General features: G+C 38.7%; 2 protein-coding genes across 5 annotated transcripts in view; one reads left to right on the top strand and one right to left on the bottom strand.

Moving 5' to 3' along the window:
• Positions 1-5219: 5219 nt before the first annotated feature.
• On the top strand, positions 5220-14707 carry LOC149319636 (superoxide dismutase [Cu-Zn]-like). Its single transcript, XM_089512108.1, has 5 exons — positions 5220-5371; positions 10758-10851; positions 11258-11327; positions 13433-13550; positions 14421-14707. Exons 1-5 carry the CDS (start codon positions 5285-5287, stop codon positions 14529-14531), a joined length of 480 nt encoding a protein of 159 aa, XP_089368234.1. The 5' UTR covers positions 5220-5284; the 3' UTR covers positions 14532-14707.
• Positions 14708-14779: 72 nt separating this feature from the next.
• The window catches only part of SCAF4 (SR-related CTD associated factor 4), a 69681-nt gene continuing 61070 nt past the window's right edge, over positions 14780-23390 (bottom strand). For all 4 annotated transcript variants that reach the window (XM_089512103.1, XM_089512105.1, XM_089512106.1 and 1 more), the window contains exon 20: positions 14780-18190. In XM_089512103.1, the coding sequence (XP_089368229.1) occupies positions 17394-18190 (797 nt within the window). In that variant the 3' untranslated portion in view covers positions 14780-17393. The remainder of the gene's footprint in view (positions 18191-23390) is intronic.

Here is a 23390-nt window from a genome sequence, read left to right as displayed (position 1 = left end):
CCGCAGTCTGGGGGTGCTTCTTGACTCGTCCCTTCGCCTGACTGCTCAGGTGAATGCGACGGTCAAGAGCACCTGTCATCAGCTCCGGCTTATTCGCCAGCTGCGCCCATACCTGGCCCAGAGGGACCTTGAAACTGTGGTACACGCCCTGGTAACCTCGAGACTGGATTTCTGCAATGTACTCTACATGGGGCAACCCTTATACCAAACCCGGAAGCTTCAAATGGTGCAGAACATGGCAGCCAGGCTGGTCACTGGTACGTCCAGGGCCAGCCATATAACACCGGTATTAAAAGATCTCCATTGGCTGCCCATTCGCTTCCGGGCGCAATATAAGGTGTTGGTGATGACCTATAAAGCCCTAAATGGCTTGGGCCCAGGATACCTGAAGGACCGCCTCTCCCCATACTCTCCACCCCGCACCCTCAGAACATCTGGGCAGCAATTACTTAGGATCCCCGGGGCGAGATTGGTCTCCACTACCAGGAGGACATTTTCCATCGCCGCCCCGGCCCTTTGGAACACGCTGCCCATAGAGCTCCGCTCAGCTACCTCCCTGGCCCAATTCAGACGGGACCTAAAGACCTTTCTGTTCCGGACCGCATTCCCTGAATAAGGTCCTATAGGCCTCCTCCGCCGCACTGGCAACGGGACTGGCTAACCTGGGGCCTTTTGTTTTTGTTTTCTGTAATTATGCTATGTTTTTAATTGTTTATTATTGTATTGTGTTTTAATTGCTGTAAACCACCCTGATCTGATGGAAGGGCGGTATATAAATAAAAATTTTATTTATTTATTATTATTACTATACTGCAAAGAAAAAAAAAAGATGAAGGGAAAAGTAGTATTTTACTGGATACTTTCAAACCCTTTAATTATAGTATCTAACCTATCTGAACTGTCCTACAGGGAAGAGTGAGAAATGGTCCTAATGTGGAAAAGGACAGGGTTTTTTGAAGTAGCAAAACCTATGGAGGCTGGAAATCTACCTCAGTTGTTTTAGCACAGGGTGTAAATGGATAAAGAGAATGACCAGGAAGATAATGCAGCAATACTACCAGTATGTTAATCCAAGACAATAAAAGAGACTGGGCATGCTGCCTGATAAACACTGCAGAAATATATGGAGCTGTGCCCTCACAGTCAAGCCAGACATCTTTCACAATGGTTTGTTCTGTTTTGTTCACCTCATGATGTTGTCAAAAATCCAAATAGAAGATGAAGTGCATTGAATTTGACTTTCAGAGAGCACGAGGCAAACCAGTAATGACAAGAAATCACCAGTCGCAATATATTCTCAGCTAAAGCCTTTCATGCTTTCTTTCATAATTTTTCACAGCTTTCAGCCTGAATGCATTTTGAGGTACATACAAAGACTCAATTTATTCTCTCTCATGGTCACATAATAGTTCCAGTTGAGATTCCTGCAACTAGCAGACTCTTAGTTTCATAACCAATCATTTTGAAGATCAGGCTTACATTCATAGAATTACTAGTTCCTCAATTGCTTTTGAGTTGACATTCACTTCAAAGTCTCTTTCATCCAGCAGCTGTCATCTGTAGTACTGTACACATGCCCTGAATCTTGAGCCATTAAATAGTCTCATTGAAAGGAGGGCAAGAACACATCACATCTCAAAAATGAAAAAATGAAAAAAAGGCATACAAAATAAATTTCAGAGTGGAAATCGTACACACATTGCATAAATAGTTGTTGTCAGCTGGTCTTGAGTTGACCTTTATTCATGGCAACCCTGTGGATAAGACATCTCCAAGACCTTGTTCTCCCTTGTTCTGCTTAGGTCTTGTACATTCAAGCCCATGACCTCTCTGATTGAATATATCCATCTGGCATGCAGTCTTCTTCTCTTTCTACTGCCCTCTACTATTCCTAGCATCATTGTCTTTTCTAGTGAGTCATGCCTTCTCATGATGTGGCCAAAATATAACAGCCTCAGTTCGATCATCTTGGTCTCTAGGGTGAGTTCAGGCTTGATCTTTTCAAGGACCCATTTCTTTGTCTTTTGGGCCATCTACAGTCTTCTCGGCACTCTTCTTCAGTACATTTAAAATGAGTTGATTTACTTCTTATTGGCTTTCTTCACTGTCCACCTCTCTCATCCATACATGATGGGGAATACAATGGCGTGTATGATTCCACACTACTATATTTGTCTTTTGAATACAATGGATTGGTTTGGATGAGGAATACAATGGATTGGATGATTCTAACATCAGTGTTCAGAGTTATGTCTTTACACTTTAGGATCTTGTCTAGTTGTTTCATAGCTGCTATTTCCATTCCTAGTTATCTTCTGATTTCTTGACTGCAATCTCTGTTCTGATCAATGTTTGACCCCAAGTACTGGAACTCTTTAACTATTTCCATTTCCTCATAGGATGAATTTATATAGATCCTCTGTGGACATTGTTTTTGTTTCCTTTGTGTTCAACATTAAGCCTGCCTTTGCACTTTCTTCTTCGACTTTCCTTAGTAATTGTTCCAAGTCTATAATGTTTTCTGCATAGAATATTTATTGTTACACATAATTTTTTAACATTGAAGCAAGGAAATGAAATAAAAATTGTAAAAATTTCCAGTTGGGAATAAGCAATAATAAGAGTAATGCTAGATTTCGTGAAATTTTGTCACTGTACAGTTTAATAATGTCTTTGGTGAGAAGAAGAAAAAATATCCATGTGCCACCCTTTAAATAATGAAAGAGGGCAGGAAGACATAGTTCTTTAATCACACTAAGGACAAGCTGGCTAAGAGTGGATGCCCAGGAATAATGTGATGGCCACCCAGCCGCAGTTTCCAAAACAAAACTGTTTGTAAAGGCAGCAGAAGACGGTGGAGTCAAAGGTGACCAGATGTTCTCTTTTTCCAGGACATGTCCTACATTTCAGCTTTCTGTCCAGGAAAAAATCCCAAATGTCCTCTATTTTGAGCATGAATAAGAAGCCCATTGCTTAACACAACGTTTGCTGTTCCCCTTCAAGAAATTAATCTCCTTAGTAGCCTGTCCTCGCTACAAATACTGTAGAGGGATAGAATGGATTCCTCTAAAGTTCTTCTTTTTTTGGAAGCAGCAGCAGGCAAGACTCGCACCCAGAGCTCAGGATTGGTTTGTTTCTCAGAGGGGAAAAGGACAGCAAATGTGTTAGGCAATGGGCTGCTTGAGGACACCGCAGAAAGGATTTCCCCTTAATTTCAGCATGATGGACAAATGAAAGGAATAATTTTAATGTACAGTAGATTCAGTCAAGGGTCTGTTGAAAGTAACATACAGTTTTGAGCATTTGCCTGGCTCAGAGATCTACAAGTTTATTGGAAGCCAACAAGGCATTTTAACAAAGCTGAACAAGGTTTGTTCACCTAAAAATACGGTTGAGTACAAAATAAAACATAGTATATGTAACGCAGCTGTAAATAAATAATATGAAATGAATTTATTAAGTGTTTCTAGATTTTATGTCCTACATTTCAGCCTTCTGTCCAGGAGAAGTTCCAAAATTCCAAAACAAAATAAAATATATGTATTTTATGTATATGCAATATAGCTGTAAATAAATAATATGAAATGAATTAAGTGCTTCTAGCTTTTGTTTTGTAATGTTCTACATTTTTCTTGAATGTCCCATATTTTGCCATGCCTTGTCCTCCTTTGTGGTTTTATCCCACTATATGGGAGGCAGTGTAGCATAGTGGTCTGTGTGTTGGACTATGACTCTGGAGACCAGGGTTCGAATCCTGACTCGGCCATGGAAACCCACTGGGCAACCTTGGGCAAGTCTTGAGACAAGGAATAACGTGAGTGGGTGCGTGGGTTTATGGAGTATTGTATTTTATTGTATTTTAATGTTTTTAATACTGTTGTAAGCCGCCTCAATCTCATTGGAGAGGTGGGGTATAAATAAATATTATTATTATTATTAGGGCCACCCATCCAGCCTCAGTCTCCAACATAAAAACGGTTTGAAAAGCAGGCAGGAGAAGGTGGGAGAGTGGAAGTCCCATTATCCACAAATCATTTAGTCTTAAATCTCTCAGGGATTTAATATAGACTCCCCCCCCAGGAGATATAGCAAAAAAATTCTATTTATACATTATTTATATTTATATTATTTTTATTATATATACTATATATTATTTAGTGAAATTATTTAAGTATTAGATCTCTCAGGGATTTAATATAGGCCCCCAGGAGATATAGAATATATATATATATATATATATATATATATATATATGTTATAGTGAAATCATTTAAGTATTGAATCTCTCAGGGATTTAATATAGGCCCCCAGGAGATATAGAATATATATTATAGTGAAATCATTTAAGTATTAAATCTCTCAGGGATTTAATATAGACCCCCCCCAGGAGATATAGAATATATATTATAGTGAAATCATTTAAGTATTAAATCTCTCAGGGATTTAATATAGACCCCCCCCAGGAGATATAGAATATATATTATAGTGAAATCATTTAAGTATTAAATCTCTCAGGGATTTAATATAGACCCCCCCCCCCCCCAGGAGATATAGAATATATATTATAGTGAAATCATTTAAGTATTAAATCTCTCAGGGATTTAATATAGACCCCCCCCAGGAGATATAGAATATATATTATAGTGAAATCATTTAAGTATTAAATCTCTCAGGGATTTAATATAGACCCCCCCCAGGAGATATAGAATATATATTATAGTGAAATCATTTAAGTATTAAATCTCTCAGGGATTTAATATAGACCCCCCCCCCCCCAGGAGATATAGAATATATATTATAGTGAAATCATTTAAGTATTAAATCTCTCAGGGATTTAATATAGACCCCCCCCAGGAGATATAGAATATATATTATAGTGAAATCATTTAAGTATTAAATCTCTCAGGGATTTAATATAGACCCCCCCCCCCCAGGAGATACTGTATAGGGAAAAAATCTATTTATATTATTTTGTATTTGTTTCCCTCAGGCCTATTTCCCCCCCTCACTATATAATATATATTCCTCAGTACATTATATAGCGAGGGGGAAAATAGGCCTTTTCTCCCTCCCGATTGGACAAACCGTCCGAAGTCCGGCCCGGTGATTGGCCGCCTGGGTCTTCGAAGGCGGGACTCGGAGGGTTTCCTCGCGCGGCGATTGGGTGGCCGTCTCCCTTTCCCGAGGTTATATAAAGGCCGGCCGGGTGGGCGCAGAGCTTCAGTAGCGCAAGCGCTGAGAGGGAGAGAAAGAGAGACAGCGGTGCCTCGGTGAAGGGAGCAACATGGCGGCGCATAAGGCTGTGTGTGTCTTGACGGCCGACCCCGCCGCCGGGAGCAAAGTCCACGGCGTCATCCACTTCCAGCAGCAGGCAAGGCTCGAACCCACAAACCCAAAGCAATTCCGTAGCATTGATCCTTGGGTAGTTAAAGCGGTGTCAAGCTGGATTATTTCTTTAGTGCGGATGCAGCCTGATTGAAAGGGGTTTGTTTGTTTGTTTTGCGCCTCGGCTGCGCAGTCTAAAGCTGTCGATTTTAAGGCTGTGTAGATTAGTTTTATTAACAAAGAAATTTAAATACATAACATTAAACTTTGTTTTTATCTCACCCCTCTGAGCAACAACATTAAAATATACACTTCAATAACAACAGATTCCATGTCCCACAATCCCACCCCCTTAAAATACAGTTAATAGTTTAAAACATCACTTAAAATAATAGCAAGCAATATAGTATAATATAAGCGCAAGGTCTGGGTTCAAGAGAATGGGCTATTACTCTTCCAAGGGTTCCCAAGGAAAGAGTTCAGCTGTGGTTGTGGTTGTGGTTGTTGTGTGCCTTCAAGTCGTTCCTGGCTACTGGTTTTTCTTAGCAAGGTTTATTCAGAGGAGGTTTGCCATTGCTTTCCCATATGAGGCTGAGAGAGTGTGACTTTGCCCCAGTGGGCTTTATGCTCGAACAGAGACTCGAACCCAGAGCCCTAGTCCAACACTCAAGCCTCTGTGATGAAATGTTGCCGTATCTATCGTTACTTTTTGTCATTTCTAATTCCCAACTGGGAATTTAGATTCAAACCCTGGTCTCCGGAGTCCAAAGTCTAGCACTCAGATCACTAACCAGGATTTCAGCTTTTAAGGGGCACTGCAATAATCAGGAATGATGGCCACATTTGTGTGTCTGGAGCCCTCCACTCCCTTGACTTTTCGAGATGTGTATATACACTTGTCCCTCCATATTCACTAGGGTTAGGAGGGGCACAAGGCCCCCCTGAATGTGGAAAAACCGCAAATAACAAAGCCCCCATGTTTCTACCTGAGAGGACACCTCTCTAGGGATCTCTGGGTCCTCCATTGCAACAGACAGAGACTGAGCCTAGGACTGCGCTGGAGGAGCTACAAAGGCCTAGCAGAGTATTCTCTCTAGGAATCTCTAGTCTTTCAGTGCAACTTGTAGTTGAAGTTGACCATAGAGTTGCACTGGAGGAGGACCTAGATTTTCCTAGAGAACGTATTAATTGAATCTGTGAATAATCAAAACGGCAAATATCAAAGCCACAAATACGGAGGCAGTAGGAGTAAAGGAGTAAAAGGCTTTTACAGGAGTAGGAATAAGGAGTAACAAAATATGTTGGTTACTCCTTATTCCTACTCCTGTAAAAACCTCTTACTCCTTTACTCCTACTCTTACTCTTCAGTCCTGAAATATATTTTTTTCCTCCTTATTCCTGTTATTATATTTTACATGAAAACACCCCAAAAAACCCAATTCTACTACATTGCACTGAGGAAGGGACTGGGAGGCAAAGAGAGGCACTTAGGAATATATCACACGAAGGAGATTGGGAGTTTATCCTGGAAAAATCATGTAATTATGCGTAATGATTTCACACGAAGTTGCACAAAACCCGCCATTAAATTGGTCACAAAGAAACATTAATGTGCATCTTTTTTACTTTCAGGGTATCGGCAACAATGCATTTCTGATACTGTTTTATTTGCACAATTGCATGTGATTTTTTAAATTTATGTACCATATTTATACCTCGCCCTTCAGCCCTAAAGGCTCTCAGAGCGGCTTACAATTGTTATTACTATTATTTAGACAGTTCCTTGCCCTCAGGCTTACAATCTAAAAGACATGATACAAAAGGAGAAGAAGGGAATGGTGTTGGGGAAAGGTTCATTTGAGGGTTGTTTTAAATGCGCTTTAATCTCTCTTTAATGCTGAAATCAGCCCCAGTGTGATAAACCCCTTATACACAAGCCAGCCTTGCAAAGCAACCAGGGCTTTCCCCAGGGATGAGGAGTAAGAAGTAAAGCAGTAAGAGGTTTTTGTAGGAGTAACATTAAGAAAAAGTACCTTACTCTGGACTAGGACAAGAAGTAAACCCAAAATCACCACTACTCTCCAGCCCTAATATATTCAGCTATTAACTTTTTGCAGATGTATCTGGAGCCTAATAGGATGTGGGTGGAAGAACTGGGCAAAAGATAGCAGGACCTTGTTGAATGGAATTCTAGCATACCTGCAAAAGAGAAAAGATAGGAAGGAAAACATGAGGGTCAGGTTGTGAAGTTGTTTTTTTAAAAAGTGTAATAAGAGAAGGAAGCCGTTTGGAGAGAAGAGGAAAAGTGTCCCCCCCCCCCAAAAAAAAAAAAAATCTAGAGGAAAAATATGTCCTGGTGGATGGTGTTCCAGGTGCGAGGAGTGTATTTTCTCTTCCCTTTTCTCTGTTCCCCCTTTTCTTGCAACAACACAACATGGTTCCCCTCTTTAAGGACATCTGGGCTAATAAAAATAGCATTTCAGCTGTTTTAGAATCATAAGCCTGTTACAAACTGCCAAAATAAAGCTGCTTGGGGTCTCTTTGGAGGTATGCTGTTTAAATGATGCATGCACCCTAAGAATCCGGAAGCTGCACTAAAGCTGCACTCCAGTGCTTAGGAATGGAGTGTGGCTTTGGCGCAACCTCCGGACTCTTAGGACCCATGCATCATTTAAATAGCATACTTCCAAAGAGACCTGAAGCAGCTTTATTTTGGCAGTCTGTGGCCTGTTACAGACAGCCAAAATAAAGCTGCTTCGAGTCACTTTGGAGGTATGATATTTCAATGATACATGCGTCCTAAGAGTCCAAAGGCCGCACCAAAGCCATGCTCCAGTCCTAAGGACTGGAGTGCAGCTTTGGTGAAGCTTCCAGACTGTTAGGACTCATGCATCATTGAAATACCATACCTCCAAAGTGACTTGAAGCAGCTTTATTTTGGCTGTCTGTAACAGGCCTGTAACAGGCCATAGAGTTGGGAGAGACCGCAAGGCCATCCAGTCCAACCCTATTCTGCCATGCAGGAAATCTCAATCAAAGCATCCCCAACAGATGTCTATCCAGCCTCTGTTTAAAGACCTCTAAGGAAGAGACTCCACTATACTCCGAGGGAGTTTGTTCCACTGTCGGACAGCTGAACCCACACTACAGAAATAATCTGGTTTGACACCTCTTTAAATGCCATGGCTCAATGCTATGGAATTCTGGGAATTGTAGATTGGTAGGGCACGGACAGCCAAAAAGTCAAACAAATGGGTCCTTGAATAGTTCAAGCTTGAAATATCCCTGGAAGGCAATCAAATTGCCTTCGAATGATTAAATTTAAGCTTGATGGGGCTTTGTTCTGGTGCCACAATAAACTGCAGTTCCCTGAATTCCATAGCATTGAGCCATGGCAGTTAAAGGAATGTCAAACCGATCTATTTCTGCAGTGTGGATGCAGCTTTAGATTAGGTTTCCATTCTCCTCTTGCAAGATCCTTGCAAGAGACACTTTGCCTTCCTCATCCCCAGAGCCAGAAGGGTAATTTCAGGTGGTTCGGGGTTTGTTTTTATTTTCCTCACTTGATGGAAGAAGAACAATTATTTAAAAAGGCAGCACCCCTTTTGCATGCCCTAAAGAAAGGGAGCAAGTGCTGAGTCACTGCTACTGGAACCAGCACCAGAATACCCCTCCTATTGAGGGAGAAAAGTGAGAGTCCTGTACTCTGATCCTCTGCACAAACAGGTTTTACAGGCTGTGTTTGCTTGCTTTTTTTAACCTTTGCTGAACCCAGTGGGGCCATGCTCACACATTTTTTATATAATCTCTGGATTTCCACCGCTGAGCCAGAACAAAATTGGTATGTCGAAATGGAAGTGAGTAGACAGTTGGTATAGGCTCTTAAAAATTCCTTATTCCAGACTGTATTCACTCCCTGTTAAAATACTGCTCCTAATTCTCACTGATATCCACTATTTCTGATCATTAGGGACGGGGCGAGCAGCTTCTGGCCTTCAGTATATTTTCGAAATGCCATTTCCAACATCCTTCCCTATTGCTATGTTATCTAGGAAGGATGGACTTTGCATTCCAATAACCTCTGAACAGCCACAACTTGCCCACTTCTACGGGTGGCGATTAAAATTCTTGTCTTGATATGGCAGGTTAGAAGACAGCATAAGGAGTGTGCATTGCATGATTTTTGTTCCCCTGATATGAAAAGAGACTGCTAACAACTGTTTCAACTTTTCCTTGATATGACTTCTGCTGCAGTAGTTTTATATCCCATGTTGTTTCTAATATAATGCTGCATTTTGCTGTTATTGCACAGCACATACTTTGTAAAATGAGTATAGTACATACTTTCTCACCACTGCTGATGTCTTCTTACATAATTACTTATCTAAGTAGGCTGGGTGTAGGTGTAGGCATAGAGATCGTTTGTAGTAAAGGTTTTGAAACACTTTGCCCCGGGGTTATTTGATGTGAACGTTGAGTATCTATTTATAACAAAATAGCTTTAGTACATTGATTTTGTAGTCATTCCAGGTAACAGTTTGTGCAACACAAGCTGGTGTAATACAGTGGGCCCTTGGTATCTGCTGCTGTTTGGTTCTAGGAGCATCCCCCTCCCCATGGATACCAAAATCCATGGATTTTCAAGTCCCAATATATACAAAGGCATAGTAAAACAATGTCCCTTATATAAAATAGCAAAAATCAAGCTTTGTTTTTGGGAATTTTTTTTTTAAGAAATTCAGGCTCTGGGTGGTTAAATCCATGGATACAGAGGGAGGGCTTTGTTAAAACGAGTCATATCACTTTCTATTTACTTTTCACAACCAGGGCATGGAAATGCTACTTTGACTATAATTCCCAGAGTCTCAAGTTCCTTTTGCAACCTCTGTGCATAACAGATCTATTGGAATAAACAGCTATGCAAGAAGACTGCAAACCAGCAGAGGAGTGGCTTCTGTGGGTTTGCTTCACTGTCAGCCTGCCTCTAAAGTCCATCTACAAGTTAGTGGACTCCCTTTCTTCTCTGAAGGGAACGGCCTGGAACCTTGACTGCCCTCAGCAGCCAGCCACTAGAAGACTTATGTATCATTTTTACAATTGCTTTGGAACCAATCTTGGCTTCAAAGTAGAGAATAAATACACAGAATTTTAAGTTTTCTGTACAAAAGGTTTGGGAAGAAGTGAGTTGAACCAGTTGGTTTGAAGAATTATTTCTGAGTGCATTTATTTTATAAGTCCTAATTTCAATAAAACTTGGTTCCGAAATAGACGACCCTAAAAGCCTGGCTCTATGTTGGCTTGGGGGTGTGGAGTTTAGACATGCCAAGTATGAAATTCTGTTTGTAGAGTAATGGCATGTGTTTCAAAGATGAAAAGGTTTTCTGATAAATCATTTTGTCTGAATGTTGAAAATACATTTTTTTCTGTTCCAGGGTAATGGAGAAGTACATGTTACAGGCCATATTGAGGGGTTGACTCCAGGGAAACATGGGTTCCATGTCCATGAATTTGGAGACAACACAAATGGTAACATTTTTATTTTCTTCTAAAACTTAGAATGAAGCATTTTATGTTAACTGAAAATATAAATAGTTAAAACTACACTAAGACTGTGGCAGACCAGTACTAGGTATAGTTCAGTGGAAGCAGTTTTTCACATTAATTTTGCACAGATAAGCACCACCCTGGTCTCGGTATTTAAAAAAGAGAAACAGTATGCTTAAATTGTTAAAGAGAAGGACATTTTTGTTCATATCCCCCCTCCAATGTTTAAGAATGTAAATAGATGCAGAAGACTTGTATAATCAGATATGGTATTTTTAAAGTATATGTTGTAGGGTGAATTTAAGGGTACATCTTGAGGGTTAATTTTGACTGACTTGCAGAGAACATGAGGTGGGATTGAAATTCACTTTGTGTAATTTGTTTACAGGATGTACCAGTGCAGGTCCTCATTTTAATCCTGAGAATAAGACACATGGTGGGCCAAAAGATGAAGTGAGGTGAGATGAGAAGAATTTCCTATTCTATACAATTTTAGAGTAACTTTTAGTATAGTGACTTTTATTGTTTTTGTTGTAGCACCCATTTTTTGCTGCAGCATGCACAGTATTTTATTGGTACAGAGCTGTCTGTCTCTCCATTTTTCTCTTCATAGATTTTTAGAACTACATTAGTATTGACTGGAGACTTCTAGGATCAGATTATAACACCTGTAGCATAGCATTTGAAGATCAGTGTTGTATACACTATAATCCTCTTAGTCATTACAGGTTGAGTCTCTCTGAAATGCTAGGGACCAAAAGTGTTTGGAATTTTGGAATATCTATATTTGCATATACCTACATAATTGAGATGACACCAAAGTCTTAACACAAAATTAATTTATGTTGCAGTACATCTTATACACATAGCCAGAAGATAATTTTATACAAATAATTTTGTGCATGAAACAAGGTTTTTATACATTGAACCATGGGCAAGCAAAGCTGTCATTATCTCAGCCACCCATAAAACAAGTTTTAGTTTTTGCAGTATTTCAGATATTGAAAATCTGGATAAGGGAGGCTTAATTAGTAGTAGTATCTCTTCACCTTTGATCTGAATTCATGTTTGCTCTTGAACTGAGAGAGTCTTTCATTTGTATCCCTCTTATCCTGTGCAATGTTTGAATTAACCTTTTACTGGACAATTTTTTAATATGAGAAGGATATTGATACTAGTTGCTTTTCTGTAGTGAAGCACTGAATGTTGTTGTCTCCATGTTAAAGAACAATAATAATGATCTTGAGTCAAAGACTGGTCCTAGGTCTCGTAATAGGTCTGTTTCTGTCTGAGACGTTATTCATAATGTCATAATGCTGCTAGAAGAACTATGCAGTGTGTGCTTCCAGACTAGAAAAAGATGATATAAGAAGGATCCCTTAACTAACAGACAGATCAAGAGTCTCTATAAAGGAATCATGTACATTGTACATTGTAGATTATAGAGGCGTAAAAGTTTCTAATAGTACCACTCTGTTCTGCTCTGGTCAGAACTTACCTAGAATAATGTACCCAATTCTGCACACCACAATTCAAGCTGGAGAATGACCAAAATGGTGAAAGGTCTGGAAACCATGCCCTCTGAGGAGTGACTTAGAGAGCAGGCAATTTTGTTTAGTCTTTAGGGTTAGCCCTAAAAAGGAGACATTAGCTAACATTCCTTTACCACCTGAAGGTGTTACTGTTGTGTCCTCAGTAAAGATCAAATAGCAATGATTCAAAGTATTTGTAATTTTTAGATACAGCGAGTGTGAGAAACATTAAGGATAGGAATTGTCCTATTCTGTATTTTAAAATTACCAAACCAAGGGTTTTGGAAGGGTGTGTGTGTGTGAACACTAGTTTAAAGACAAAGAGATTTGTCCTGCATATAGTTTATTCAACATTGCATAAAATAAAATATGAATACAGGCACTACTAGAACAAGCAAAATACAGCCATACAGTTAGAGGCATCAGTACTTGTGTACATCTGAGTTACAATGAAAGTATCCATTTTCTGATGGCAGCTCTAAATTACAAGTAGGACTCCAGAAGAACTCTCCAGAACGTGGAAATCTGTACAACTAAATCTTTCTCCCTGTGTTGCTGTTAACAATTGATGCAATTGGAGTTGCATGAATAGAGAATTCGAGTATATAGACTATGACAGAAACGAAGTAATTGCTAAAATAGAAAAACCTTAAACTACTAGTAATTGTTTTTGTTTTACAAATCACTTTTTAAAACAAGGGATGATTTATTCCTGTAAACAAGACTCATCTTATGTGATGTTAATTATAACTGGATATTGCACCAGTTGAAGTGTTGCAGTGGAAGATGCATTTTTGTATTAGGATGGACAATTACTTTTAAAAGAGCTAATTGAAAAGTGAGGGTCATAGCTAACACTGGCAAATTAAACTTGACTAAAAGTTGACCAAAACTGACACTTGGAAGCTGTAGAACATCTTCTGCTTTGTTTTCATGAGCCTAAGTGAATAGTGGCAGCACCTCAACAAACTTCATTCAGCAGTTATAAGTGGAAGGAATTCTGCATTTAAAACAATCACATTGTATTCCAGGCATGTTGGTGATCTTGGAAATGTGGATGCAAATGGCTCGGGTGTGGCAACTGTGGACATAAAGGACTCAGTTATTTCTCTGTCGGGAGCGCACACAGTTATTGGACGTACTATGGTGGTAAGTGTTTTAAGTAATTTCCCTTGAAAATATAGGGAAGACTTATCACTTGAGCGATCTCTCTTAAAGGGACTATTTTAATTGTGAAATTGTTGGCTGAATCTCTCAAGAATTAAATCACTGAGTAATTGTATTTTAAACTCTTAGCCACAGGATTGCTGTTTCTTGTAAGATACCACTTTGCATAGCTTGTTGACAGGTTGGGCATGAGCTGGACAAGCAATGAACTCAATTGTCTTGTTAAACCCTTTTAATTTTGACTTAAATAGAGATATTTCTGCTGACAAATCCTGTAGCCTAAAAATATTCATGTACACTATTCATACAGACTTTGAGGAAGGTGGAAATTCTGAAGCTCATATTTTTGTCACAGCTGTAGTGGGGAAATTAGGAAGAACTGGTTAGGTTTTGAGAGCACAAACTGACTTGAGTAGCAGCAAAGCTGTGAGATTACACAAACACAAAGAAGAAACTAACATTTCCTGATGATTTAGTTATCTATTGACTGCAGGGTACAGTAATTTACTTCTGTTAACATATTGACTAATTTGTATTTTGGGGTTGAACTGCTTCCCTTGAAACAAGCAATGTATACCACTTCATAGTTACTATTCAGGTAGCAGCAGGGGTATGTATTGCCAGCATCTGATATAAGATGCATTATTTTTAAACTACTGTAAGAAAGTAAGGGTCAGTTGTACCAAGTGATGGTTGGACATAGGTTATTTTCGCAGGAATTGTTTAAAATGTCAGTATTGGAATTGTCTTTCAGTTCTTTGGAATGTAACTTGGTTGACTCCATTGATAGTAAAATAGGAATTTAACTAATTGACAATTCCTGGTCTAATTCTGTTGCTGTTGTCCTTTTAGGTTCATGCAAAAGAGGATGATCTGGGCAAAGGAGGAGATGATGAGAGCTTGAAAACTGGAAATGCTGGTGCTCGTCTAGCTTGTGGTGTGATTGGGCTGGCTAAGCCCTAGATATGCTAAAAGTAGCACTGTATACTAAAAGCAACATGTGAAATGTACTTGTGGAATTTCCAAGTATCTGGCTTTTAGAGTATAAACCAACCAATTAATCTTATGGCTCTGTTAAACTGAATTTAAGCTGACAAGTCTTATTTTGTATACCTGTAATTAAAAGTTATGAAACACAATTTCAGGAGTTATTGCTGTTATGCATACACTGGGCACCAGTTCATTCTGTCTGAGATGGTGAAGTCCTCTGGATTGTCTTCATTACCTTGCCATCTGGTCAGCAGAACCTGGCCTAATGTTGGCAATTTCAGGCTGGCTTGGCAGATCCCTATTCTTAAAGCAGAAGTCTAGTGAAATCTCATACCAGTTTCCCATGTGAAGAGAGAAGTCATCTGGTTTCCACTGTTTCAGATACCAAGCAAAGAAGTTCAACTATTCAAACTGAAACTTCTTTGGGGTCACTCATTCTCCAGCCATATTCAGTACATGCCTGGAAGGAATGTTGCAAGAGTTCAAGTGAAATGTTGCATGTGCCTTTGCTCTGAACACTTCAAGTGGAAATCTGGGATATCTGCTGTTCTGGATAATGAGCTAATGCTGCACAGGCCAGTCCTGGCCATCCCAGAGCAGGGTAGGCTCATTCTAATTCCTATAAAAGGAGGATTCAAAATCTGCCAATATAGCATATATTGAATTTCATAGGAAAAGTGAATTAAATTTGTTTTAATTTATGTAAGTTCAGACACACTGCATTGTATTTACAAAAACACTTGTTAGACCCACACTTTGTCTCTGTCCTGCAGAAGACAGCACACATACTATTTGTGTTTCTTGAAAGTACATGGATTGAACTTGTTTATAGTAACTCAGCTGCATGTCTGCCGAGGGCTACTATGCTTATCCAGCAGTTTATCTCATGTCAGTCGCTATACAAGATAATTACGACACTTTATATCAGTTTTTTTTAAAAAGCTGTTAACCTCAGTAAGGTTTTACACCAGTGCTTTTGCTTTGATTATGTAGTGAGAGCCATAGATACTGTGGGCACTGGGATGGTGCAGGGAGTATATGGAAGACCATGCTTCTTATATATATTCAACAGTGACAAACACTTTGTGCCTACCACCCTGTTTAATATATTTGCTTTGAAATTGCTTCCACTATTTTTAGTAATGGAAGCTGGAAAAGTTTGGCAGTTCTAGTCCATGCTTGAGCAGATTTGAAGCCCTTTGCTGTGACTCAAATTAACCAATCTTACCTAAGGCCATCTCCAGTTTAATCTTTCCTTTGAATAAGGTGGATAAATAAAATTATATATGCCTTATTTAAACAAGCCTATAATAAATCCCTTCAAACAACAGTGACCATTACCCTGACAGTAAAAACAAGCCCTCAATTGCTCCATAGCATTTCCTCAGATTTAAGAAGAGCAGTGTGCATATGTTTTCTGTAAAGCTTTAGGTAGAGTTTCGTAGGCTTTAACTTTTGAACTGCATCCAGACCAAGGAATTCTAAATTACTGTTATAAGAGATGAACTTTTAAATGGTGCCAATTTAATTATAAGGTTTTTAAATAGTACCTATTACCATTGTAGACTTACGTACTATCACTAAATGAGCTTTCAAGATCAGTGTTTGATTGGTCAGCTACCAAATGGTATGGAAAGTAAGTTTTAACATGTGGAACTGGTTTTACGAATAAATTAAAATTATTTTTTTCTTTTACTGTTATTTTAAAAAAATCCCAGCAGTACGTCAGAAATGAGCAGGATTTCACCTCACTGGAAACAACTGCTATAGTAGTGAGTGTATCAATGCAAAATCAAGACTGGAGATTTACTTTTAAAGCATGTGTATTGTTGATAACAGGGGCAAGTGATAGGGAGTTAAATCTTCCTGCATTTTAAAATGGCACTAGAAAAGTTAATTGAGCAATATCTGCTTGCTTTAGTTTGTTATATGCAACTGGACAGATGCATGACCAGGTTATACAAAAATAGTTTGATTATTGGCAAAGCAGTAAGACAGCATTTGAAAATTTCAAATATTTGCTTTCAGATAGTTCCCTAATACATATTAGAAGACAGTGGCAATTTTGTGACTCATTAACATCTTCCATAATTAATAGATTATTACTACAAAAGTTTGCTGATGTGCTTTCCAAGAGTTCCCAGAATTGTTAAGGAAATTGTTCTCAGGGCAACTATTTACCGCAGCATCTATTTGGATGGTCAAGAAAACAAGCAGGAAATCAACTTTTTCACTGCAAACACTAGATTTTCTCTTAAAACACTTAGAAGCTATTTTTTCCATCTAGTCATGTAAATTAAAATGCATAAACTTAAAAATCAACATAACTACCACATAGTTTCTGTGAACTGTTATACAAACATGTTTAACAGTTTTAAACAAAGTCTAATTTAGACTTCAGTACAGCATTAACAGTTCAAATTTTAGGATGAACAATCCTTTCACCAATTCAGTGCAGGAAGAATAGCACACATTAAAGTTTGTTATGAAAATAGAGTTTATTAAAAACATCCCTATTTGTTTTTAGGAGCTTTTACCATTACCTTCACTTAAATTAAAAAAAAAAATAGAAAGCGCTTCTAATTGTCTTGTAAACTTTTTAAAGTCAAAACTTTTAAAAAGTTACAGCAAAAAATGGCCAATGGTTTATTCATTTTTTGTGTGTGTTATTTTGTAGCTACTTTAAATAGAAGGGAAGCAATCAAATTGCTTACATTTCCCCATGAACTATGGGGGAATTGTGATAAAGCAAAAGCAAATATACAGCATACTGTACAACTCTAAAGCTCTACACTGCAATGTCACTTTGCTTTTGACAAAACAAAAATCCAGTCTCTAGCGAGAACCCTCTACAACTGAGCCAGTAGCCTTGTCAGGTTGTTCAAGAGCTGAGGTAGTCTCGGATGTTAACTCTTCGGCAGGTTTTACACCTGTGGGCTCAGACTCTGCTTTATTCAGTTCTGAAGCAGAGTCTGTGTTTTCCGCTTTACCACTCTGGAATTCATGGTTTTTGACACCATCTACCCTGTCTGTCAACTCAGATTTCTCTTTTCCTCGATTTTCGTCCTTGTCTCTCCGGGATTCCCTATCCCTAGAATCTCTCTCTCTCTGTCCACTGAAACGTCTATTTCTTTCCTCCAAGTCTCTGTGTCTATCACGTTCAGGGCTTCTTCTTCCCCATTCTCTCCTTTCGCGATTACCAAGGCGTTCATGCTCTCTGTCATCATTGCGGGTACCATAACGCTCGCGCTCATTTTCTATCCGATTTCCAAAAGACCGCCTTCCAAACCTTTCCTGGTCTCTATTTGGAGTAAATTGCTGCCTATCATTCCTGAACTGCCTTCCATCTCTATCATCAGGCCCACCAGGCCTTGCAAAGTGCCCAGGTGGTGGAAAAGGGCCTTTCATCCCATGAGGTGGGGGCATCCCAAAGCCTCCTGGGCCTGGAGGTGGGCCTCTGTGCATCATGTGGGGAGGCATATGCCGAGGTGGCATCATCGGAAACCGCTGCAGGTGAGGTGGTGGCATTCCTGGGGGTCGCTGGAGTGGTATCAAACCAGGCCGTGCACCCAGAAGGCCTGTGGAAGGTGTCTGAAGGCCAATGACAGGACTAGGTGTACCTCCTTGAGTACCTGAAAATAAAAAATAAAATTAATTACAAGATAACATTCAGCAATATCTCCCTCAGCTTGCAAGGAAAAGCATGCAAACCCCTCTTATGTTTTTCCTAGAATTCACATCATAAGTAGGAACTCCAAACTGCTATACTTAAGTGAATTTAAAATATTTATTGTTTGAAAGCATAAAGTGACCACGTCATGTCTGATCTATGACCAAGTGTAAATCCAACTGATAAACTGCCACTTTGCAGACTTTATCCTTATATTTTCTGTGCACTTTTGCTCTATTCCCCCTTCCAAATTGAGTACTATGGTTTTCATTGATTTCCAGAACAGGTGGGCTAACTTGAGGAATTTAAAGAGTAGAAATCAACAAGGTATAGTTAGGGTCTTTTAAATCCTATTATATTTCATACGATAGGTTTAACGTCGGGTTTAATTCTCTGTTAAATTCATCTGGATGATATCCACTATGGATAAAACAACAACAACAAAGGGTTCTTGAGATCTTGCATTAAGCAAAACACTTGTTAACTTTTGCTAATAAATTGCGTCTGATCTTTTGTTTATACAGCCCTTTTTGTTGAATGTTACCTTTAAATTATTTTTGGAATTTATTTATTTATATGCCATCTTTCTCTCAAGGCAGCCTCCCAAAATAGCAAATTAAACATGTTTACAATAAAAATTAAAAAACAAAAATCTCCACGTTAAACACTATAAAAACACTTTCAAAGCCATACCAAAAAACAAAACAAAAAACAAAACAAACGAATAAAACACACGACTATAATAAAACCTTCCTTGCTTAAACATTAAAAGTCTGCTTAAACAAAAGCTCTTTGCCTCCAGGTGAAAAGAAAGCAGTGAAGTGCTGGACAGGGAGGGGAGCTGCCACTGAGAAGACTGCTCTTAAGTCCTCACCAAGTCACCCTGAAATGGTTCAGTATCATGCAGTTTATGCTATATAGTAGAAGCAGATTTCAGGATTTTTACTGAAGCATTCAAATGAATGTTACTTAGAATCATAGAAGGATATGAGACAGTGTCTTTTCACTGGCTGCTTCACCCTCTGGAGCTCCTTGCAAATGAAGTGAAGGCAGTTTCACTGTTTGCATCCTATGTTTGCAGCAGAGGCAGAACAAAGGAGGCCAACTATTCTCCATATAACTGAACAGGCTGCATGTCCAATACACAAAATCCCCCTTTCAGTCCGCATTTCTATTGCCTAAAAATTAAATTGACACAGGCTGACAAACACTTCAAGTAGCGTAAGATTTGAGAAAGCCTTTGCAGAACTCTTTCAGCAATATTTAATCAGTGTTAATAAAATACAATTTAAGTTAGCTCCTGAGTTGCCTTGTACAGGTGCAAAGACCATTAGTCCATTTCATAAAAAAGGTATCTGTACCAAGGCTCCTCACAGGATAAACAAGACTAGTCTAAGCTGTTTAAAGTGAAAAAGTTACAGCCCATCCTCCCCCCCCCCCCCAAAACTCCATTCCCTCCTCCTATCAACTTTGCAGATCGATCTTATTCATAGCTTGGAAACAGGACAGCCTCCTCCATCACATCTGAGAGTACCTTGCCACACCCATCATTCCCTTTGGAGTGATTCCTCAAAGAATACAGAATCCAGAATTGTACAGTGAATAGTGTTGGACTGGGAGTTAGAAGATTCAAGTTTATTAAGCCATGAAACTCACCGAGTGACACTGGACTAGTTTCTCTTTCTCAACCTGACCAACCCTACATGGTTGCTGTGAGGATAAAATGGGGAAGAGAGCTACACATTCCATCTTGAATCCACTGAAGACAGGATGTAACAGTAACAGTGAATAAAGAAGCATGTGTATGTGCGGTGCTTAATAATGGTTGAGTGGGGAGACTTTAATGCTGAATTGATTAGAGATGTTTACCCCTAGTGGCACTGTCTGGGACACTGCAGAAAGCAACCAGGTGAGACAGCTTTAGGCCATCACTGCTGCCATGATGCCCATTCTGAGAAACTGTGCCATCAGCACCTGCTTCATACTGCCTAATGACAGAGACAACTTTGGCATCCAAAGTAGATGGGAAAATATGCTGGTGCAATAATGTAAATCTGACCCCTGGAGCTACAACTGCCTGAGTCCTGGGCACAAAACAAAATATCTTTGGATGTTACATACGTTTACTATAAGGAAACCTGGTATATACACTACAAACATGGTTTCTGTATTGTATGAAGAAACCCTTATAATAAAGGCCTCAATTTATAGAGAGAACATAAAGTTTAGTAAATTGGCACTGAAATAACTGAAACCTGAAAAGCACATAAAGTTGTAATTTAATTTAAACCAACTTTCTGCAATCTGCATTACTTGGCGTTAATGTGTTACCACATAATGGAGGGCATCCTGTTGGTTAGTCCCAGCTGGAATACACCCCTTCAACTGATTGTTAAACAGTGATGCATTACCTAAATAAATTTTACAGATTCACTTGGTCTACTCTAGTGAAGACTATAACAGGATGTAGGCCATCAAGTGTTTTTCCTTCTGTTTTCCTCAACAATTATATATCAATTATACAAAATAAACCCTTTCTGGTCCAAGAATGTTGGGCTGTTAGCACCATGATACTACATATATACTCATCCCTCCATATTTGCAGCTTTGACTTTTGCAACTTTGCTTATTCAGCAATTTCATTAATATGTTCTCTCTAGATATATCTAGATCCTCCAGCACAACTCTATGGTCAACTTTAGCCAAAAGTTGCGCAGAAGGGTGTAGAGATTCTTAGAGCGAACACTCCACAAGGCATTTGTAGCTCCTCCAGCACAATTCTATGGTCAATGTTGGCCACAGAGTTCCACTGGAGGACCTAGAGATTACTAGAGAGATGGTCTCTCAGGTAAAAACAAGTGTGTTATTTGTGGTTTTTCCATATTCACGGGGGTCCTGTGACCCTGACCCCAGCAAATGTATACACTATGAGTTTTCTATTATCTAGTCCCATTACTGATTAAATCCTCCAGATGGGAAAATGGAAAATATTCTTAACAACTAAAAAGTGGTAACAGTACAGCTACTTCTTAACTTACTTAAGAAGCACCATATGCGTAAAAACTTTTCAAATGATAATTCTGTTTGTGAGAGGACTTAGTTGCAAATCAATGTGATCATGTGCCTATCAGGAAGCAAAATAGGTCCATCGAAGAAGATACTGAGACAATACAGCTCTTGAAGTTTATTTCAGGAAGAAAACAAGTAAAAGGGGACAAATTTTTCCTTTCTCACTGCCAAAATGCATCCCGACCCACTATTACATAGCAACGAAATGCTCAGATCTGTTGGTTTTAGCCAGTTTCAAATCAATTCCTAGCACTATGCAGTACAATCAAAGAAACCTTGCATTTTTATTCTAAAATTCTACCCACCAAACAAAACTTGAATAGGCCTATATTTCAAACTTCCTAAAGCCCTAAACAAGGAGTGCTCCTATTATGGATTGGAACTAGACAGCTTGTTAAGTTTCTGCTTGCTAAGTTCCTAAAATAGATGCTTGTTTTCTTACAAATTGATATAGAAAATTTATTGGTAAAGTAACCTGTTTCCAGATCTCCCATTTATATACAATAGCCAATAGCCAATATGACAATTTTGTTTCCAAATAGGAAAAGGATTTTTTTTATCTTTGATTCCAATGACTAAAATGTGCAATGAAAGCATTTGAACTACATATAACATGTAAAATCTGGCTATTTCACTCTCTTTCTCTCAAAATATATCTAGAATTGCTTCAAATTTTACCATTTCCAACTTTATGGCACTTGTTTAAATTTTGTTTATGAGTCTGTTATTCCAATCTTCTCTTTTCTAGGTGATATCTGATCCTCCCAATTGTGGCATATTAATGGGTATAAATATCACCAGTTGGTATGCCACCATCTAGTATCAGCATCAAGTGTGTACTGAACCAGAGCTTATAATATGAAAGCAAAGCATCCATAGTTTTTTTTTTGTAGGGTTTTCGGGTTATGTGACCATGTTTCTCTGAAGATGCCAGCCACAGATGCTGGCGAAACATCAGGAATAAACTCCTCTAGAACATGGCCACATAACCTGAGAAACCCACAAAAAACTATGTAATGTTCTTAACTTTTCATCTCTCCCAACATGAGCATAGTTCTCTGATCATTCAGTCAGTTTATGAAATGATTTGAAAACCATTCCAGGGAATTCCAGTTTATGCAAACACTTATACACAGGGTGGGGGGTGACACAAACACACACACAGACACTGACTGTTGGTTAATGTTTCGTGACACAAATACTGCCTGTTTGAACATACATATGACATTAGTAGACAGCTTTGCTTATTATTTTGCTCAGCTGATGAAAAATAATCTTACCCACATTATGCCAGTAACTCTTCAAGTACCGGAGACCACCTTACCTATTTTGCAGTTCCTATTCATTGGCCCACTTCAGGATAAAGTATTTTTTTATATACTGCCAAGATGCTGCTTGTATTGTGTTATGATTTTTTATGAAATATGATTAATAATTGATGTACTGCTTTTATTTTTTTTACTGAAGTCACCTTCGAGCCAACATTTGCTTGTTTTTTGAAAGTTAATGTGCATTAGTTTCATTCTGAAGGTCCCATTTTCCCACCAGAAATAGTTCTATTCTCCTCCAGCACATTCCATTGCTTATTCAAACACTGCAGATGACTTTTGATGGGTCTGCTGTAATTCTCTCCTTATTTATTTAAAGTGTTCATGTTCAGGCCAGTCTTCCCAACACTGTGCTTCAGTGGTGAGAACTGAAAACCATCCAATGATATGCCAGAAGTGTTTTTCCTTTTTATTTTTACTGAAAAATGTATTTATCCAGCCTATTGAATTCAAAGCAATGACAATACAGTTACAATTAATAATTCCCCACTATCCCTGTCTGTTAAATGAAGTTAATCTTGGAATTCACCAAATCTGCCATCTTGTCCATTCAAGTGACATCCAATCCTTTAAGTAGCCACTCTTTCTCTTTCAGGAATAATAGGATTTTTCCAGAACCTAGCTAAAACAATTCTTGCTCCAGTTAATAAATTCACTATCAGATTTTTCATGTTTTTATTCTTGAATTAACTTCAGGCAGTTCAATAGCATAGCATGTATGTCAAAAAGTATCCTGGTACTTGTCATGGTGTGTGTATGATCACA

The sequence above is a fragment of the Sceloporus occidentalis genome, unplaced genomic scaffold (genome assembly GCF_023333645.1).
Source record: "Sceloporus occidentalis isolate IW3139 unplaced genomic scaffold, rSceOcc1.0.p SCAF_2, whole genome shotgun sequence".
In the NCBI taxonomy this organism is placed as follows: Eukaryota; Metazoa; Chordata; class Lepidosauria; order Squamata; family Phrynosomatidae; genus Sceloporus; species Sceloporus occidentalis.
This window is presented reverse-complemented; position numbering and strand designations above follow the sequence as displayed.

What these genes read in the sequence shown, in the direction of transcription:
- LOC149319636 (XM_089512108.1), top strand. Translation starts at nt 5,285, where the DNA reads ATGGCGGCGCATAAGGCTGTGTGTGTCTTGACGGCCGACCCCGCCGCC. An exon ending in TCATCCACTTCCAGCAGCAG is followed by an intron (nt 5,372 to 10,757) that starts GCAAGGCTCGAA and finishes TTTCTGTTCCAG; the next exon opens with GGTAATGGAGAAGTACATGT. An exon ending in TTATTGGACGTACTATGGTG is followed by an intron (nt 13,551 to 14,420) that starts GTAAGTGTTTTA and finishes TTGTCCTTTTAG; the next exon opens with GTTCATGCAAAAGAGGATGA.